Source organism: Rhipicephalus sanguineus, chromosome 3 (genome assembly GCF_013339695.2).
Source record: "Rhipicephalus sanguineus isolate Rsan-2018 chromosome 3, BIME_Rsan_1.4, whole genome shotgun sequence".
NCBI classification, from domain to species: domain Eukaryota; kingdom Metazoa; phylum Arthropoda; class Arachnida; order Ixodida; family Ixodidae; genus Rhipicephalus; species Rhipicephalus sanguineus.
In genome coordinates, this window is record NC_051178.1 from 17,197,885 (window position 1) to 17,201,792 (window position 3,908).

General features: G+C 51.7%; 1 protein-coding gene across 1 annotated transcript; it reads right to left on the reverse strand.

Moving 5' to 3' along the window:
* Positions 1-2,369: 2,369 nt before the first annotated feature.
* On the reverse strand, positions 2,370-3,053 carry LOC119385285 (uncharacterized). The gene has a single exon (XM_037652758.1). It carries the CDS (start codon positions 3,051-3,053, stop codon positions 2,370-2,372), a length of 684 nt encoding a protein of 227 aa, XP_037508686.1.
* Positions 3,054-3,908: the final 855 nt, after the last annotated feature.

The window sequence follows — 3,908 nt, forward strand, 5'->3', positions numbered from 1 at the left end:
AAAGTACGACGAATACAGCTTGAAATCCGTGACGTCACGTGCGGAGATTTCAGCGCGAAATATCAGCATGGAACTTTTACCCTGATTTTCTCCTTTATTATTACTCATTAATGGCGAAATAAATGACGCTGGGGTTTTTAGAGTACACTTTATCGGTCTAAACCGATTCAGTGTTTCACTTTAGTGATCCTTTAAGAACGGTGCAAAGTCCAAGCCCGGTCCGACCCGAGCCCGCCACCTGAAACCCGGGCCCGGCCCAAAGCCCGGAGCTTCAGGCTCGAGCCCGGCCCGATCCCGCCATGAAAACTACTTTACCCGGCTCGGCCCACGGGCCGGGCCCGGGTTTTAGGGAGGACCCGAGCCCGTGCAGTGCTCTAGTTCCGAACACTCAATGTCATGTGGTAAAATGAATAGCGAGCTTAATCTGTACCCGGAAGGGAAACTTGAGGCTAAGTAGATGTTCATATACGCGCCATTATTGAAAATAGGCATTTATAGGCACTTATGGGCATACAGGCACGAACGCCAAGAATAGGCATTTATAGGCATTATAAAAACACTATAAAAACTCTTCTTAGCCTCTAATTCATGCTCACATATCAAAATAGCACGATAGGAGCGTAAGGAACAGAAGAGGTACTTGCTTAAAATCCCGTGTCTAGTCATGGAGCACCCCTTGGGCTTGTTAAAATAACACATCCTGCGGAAAGCTGACACGGCTATGAATTGCTCAGCCAAATATTGCAGTCGTGCGTGGCGCGTAAAGACTACAAGCGGAGCGCGAAGTTGCTGTTTCCTCCCACGCCCTCTTTTCACAGAGAGGCCGGTTCTCACTCTCGTAGGTGGGCGGGCGCCTCTCAGTTGACGTCACGTATCTGTTTGTCCGCGTCTCAAGAGACATCGCATCCTTATTGGCCAACAGCCGACATAAATCAAGAGCAGTGTTTGGACCAGATGCGCGTGTTCCCTTTGATACTGTGTATAAAAGTTGTAGTTAAATAAACAGGCTGAAATATGGAAAAACTTTGTTGCAAGTTTTCAAAAAGATGAATTACTTCCGGTAGAGGCCAACTGTCGTCTGATGAACTCAGCGCGCCGGCGCACCTTTAAGCGTAACCAAAGTTTGGCACACTGCCTTTTCGGTATCGCAGCCACTTGTGCCTCACGTGTTTAGATTAGTTTTGAATGTCATAACTGGACTCATATCTTACAAAACTTCTGTGCGGCGTTGAGTTCTTACGCCATGGATCTCGTGCTGACTTGATCAGTGCTTGCACAGATCGAGTTGCAAGCAGGTTCTTAATTAACAGGCCGCAGAGCGGCCCCTCGTGAACCATGAGGGTTTGATTATATAGCTGAGGGTTTTAACTCTATTATTCTTTTGACAGAGAACGCACACGATCATTTAACCTTTGGATAATACACTTCACGTCAAAGATATCCCGAAGATGGATTCAGCGGTAAGGTCGAAATAATACGACATGAATTCCACTGTAAACTCACTGAGAGTACTTCTGCTACCAGTCATCTTCAAAGAACAACCATCGGCCTTTGTTTACGCTTACGTAAGGCCACTACATAATTTTTGGGGCGTCATGCAGGCCGAAGTGAACGCCTTCGGCTCCGAATGCTTCGGTTCGTCATGTCGTGCCGTTATAAAAATGATAAACGTGCGCCCTTTTAAGTGCTTCTCCATATTTCGACAATGCTTCGCTCACCCGAAATTCGTGAATACCAGCGTGAAAAAGTTATCTTCAGTTGGCCGAAGGTATGTGCATTCCATGGGCGTATGATGTGGGGCAATTTTAGTAATTCCTGCCACGAGCTGCACGCGTCCAGTGGCACCGGCGTGTTCTGAGCTGTTCTAAGACCGCCTGTGTTTGCATTGTAAGGGTCTGGGCCAACCGCCGCGCAAAACCCCTCGGAGACGAGAACGAGACACTGAGCAACACGTCTTTATCATTCCAAGACTCGGCCGCGACTCACTGTCAACGGCCACTGAGCGCGAGCCGCGAACATACCCGTGTCCATCGTTCTCTTCTACTGTAGCGTACTCGCCCCAAGGAGCAGCGAGAAGCAAACACCTACACTCCTTGAAGTCTGGGCAAGAACTAATTTTATTTTTCTACGAAAAACAGGCTTCGAAAACGCCAACACAAAGGGGGCGTGGCTGCTTATCTCCCGCGGCACTCCGGAGATAACGTGAGGCATGTTGACCGCGTATGCGCCGTGCGCCTCTGTGTAAGAATTGGTATGCGCACACAAAAATTATCGCGGTCACCGGCATCAACGCCCGCTACAAGAGCCCCCCCCCCCCCTAGACCGCGGAGCCATGAAAAAAAAAACGAGCAAATGTTAGCAAAAACGAGTTAGTCCATGAGGTGAGCCGGTTTCACGCGGTCGAGAGAAACGATGTCCTCTCTGTCGCGAACACGAATGGTCACAGTTTTGTTGGACCGCGACAACACACGGAAGGGCCCGTCGTACGCAGGAGTCAACGGCGCTTTCACTGTGTCTCGTCGCACGAACACATGGGTTGCCGTATTCATGTCTGGGAACGAAAACACTCTTTGTTCGCGGCTGACGCGTGGCGCGTTGGGTCGCAGGTGCTCCAACCAGGAATATAGCCTTTCCATATGTTCTGAAGGTGTCGGCGCAGTGCTTGGTTTCTCACCAAAGAATTCTCCCGGTAGTCGGATTGTAGAGCCGTACAGCATTTCTGCTGCACTGAATCCGAGGTCTTCTTTTAGCGCGGTACGCAGGCCCAGAAGAACGAGAGGGAGCTTCTCCACCCAGTGCTCTCTATTCAATTTGGCCGTTAGAGATGCCTTCAGTTGACGGTGTAGCCGCTCCACCATTCCATTGCTCTCTGGGTGGTAAGCCGTGGTGAACTGGAGCCGTGTTCCCAGAAGCCTTGCCAGCGCAGAGAATAGGTTGCTCTGGAATTGTCGTCCACGGTCGGTTGTTATGCGCAGTGGGCAGCCATAGCGTGAAACCCATGTGGCCACAAACGCCTGTGCGACTGTCCCGGCTGCGATGTCCAGAATCGGCATCGCCTCAGGCCACCGTGAGTAGCGGTCGACACATGTGAGCAGGTATCTGTAACCCTGGGAAGGAGGAAGAGGTCCTACCAAGTTCAAGTGGACGTGGTCGAAACGACACTCTGGTGGCCGAAATGCTTGAAGTGCTGTGCGCGTGTGACGAGTCACCTTGACTGCTTGACATGCTCGGCACGTCTTCGCCTAGCGTCGAACTTCGGCGTTAATAGGCAGTTTTGGAATAGCATACGCTAAGCTTTGCGTACGCTATTCCTTGCGGTCGCGGCCACTGCGCATGCGCCATAACGCTAACCGCGGTTACTGTTTGCGTTCCGCCATGTTCCGCCCGCAAAAAATCCGAAATAGCGTGCGGCCCGCAACGCCCCTTTGCGGCCGGGATCTCGCGGGATCTCGAGGAGATCCCGCGTTGCGTGAAACCACGAGATGGCTTTAGCCACAACTACAGCCAAGACGAGCCGCGCGGGAAGCCAGCTTTCTCCCGCTACATTTGAATCGGGGAAACTGCAGCGATGGAGCCGCCGGCAAAGCGTTTTCGATTTACGATCGAAGTCGATATTTACATGCTGCGCGAGGTCCGCGAGCAGGATCCCTACCACAATCCTGCTCTGTGGCTCAATGTCGCAGAAAACTTGTCTTTGGCGCTCGGCAGGCCAATCAGCGCGCGGGCAATACGCGAGCGCTGCGACCTGCTGCTCGCGCAGTTTGCACAAGAAGACCGGGCCAACTTGAGAAAGTAAGTGTGCTATTAGTTTAAACAGTATGTAGCACTGTGCTCGACGGTGCAGTGCTTATGCGGTTCAGAGCTGAACGTGCAGTTTGCGCAGGTCGGGTACCGAGGAGCAGTACGGG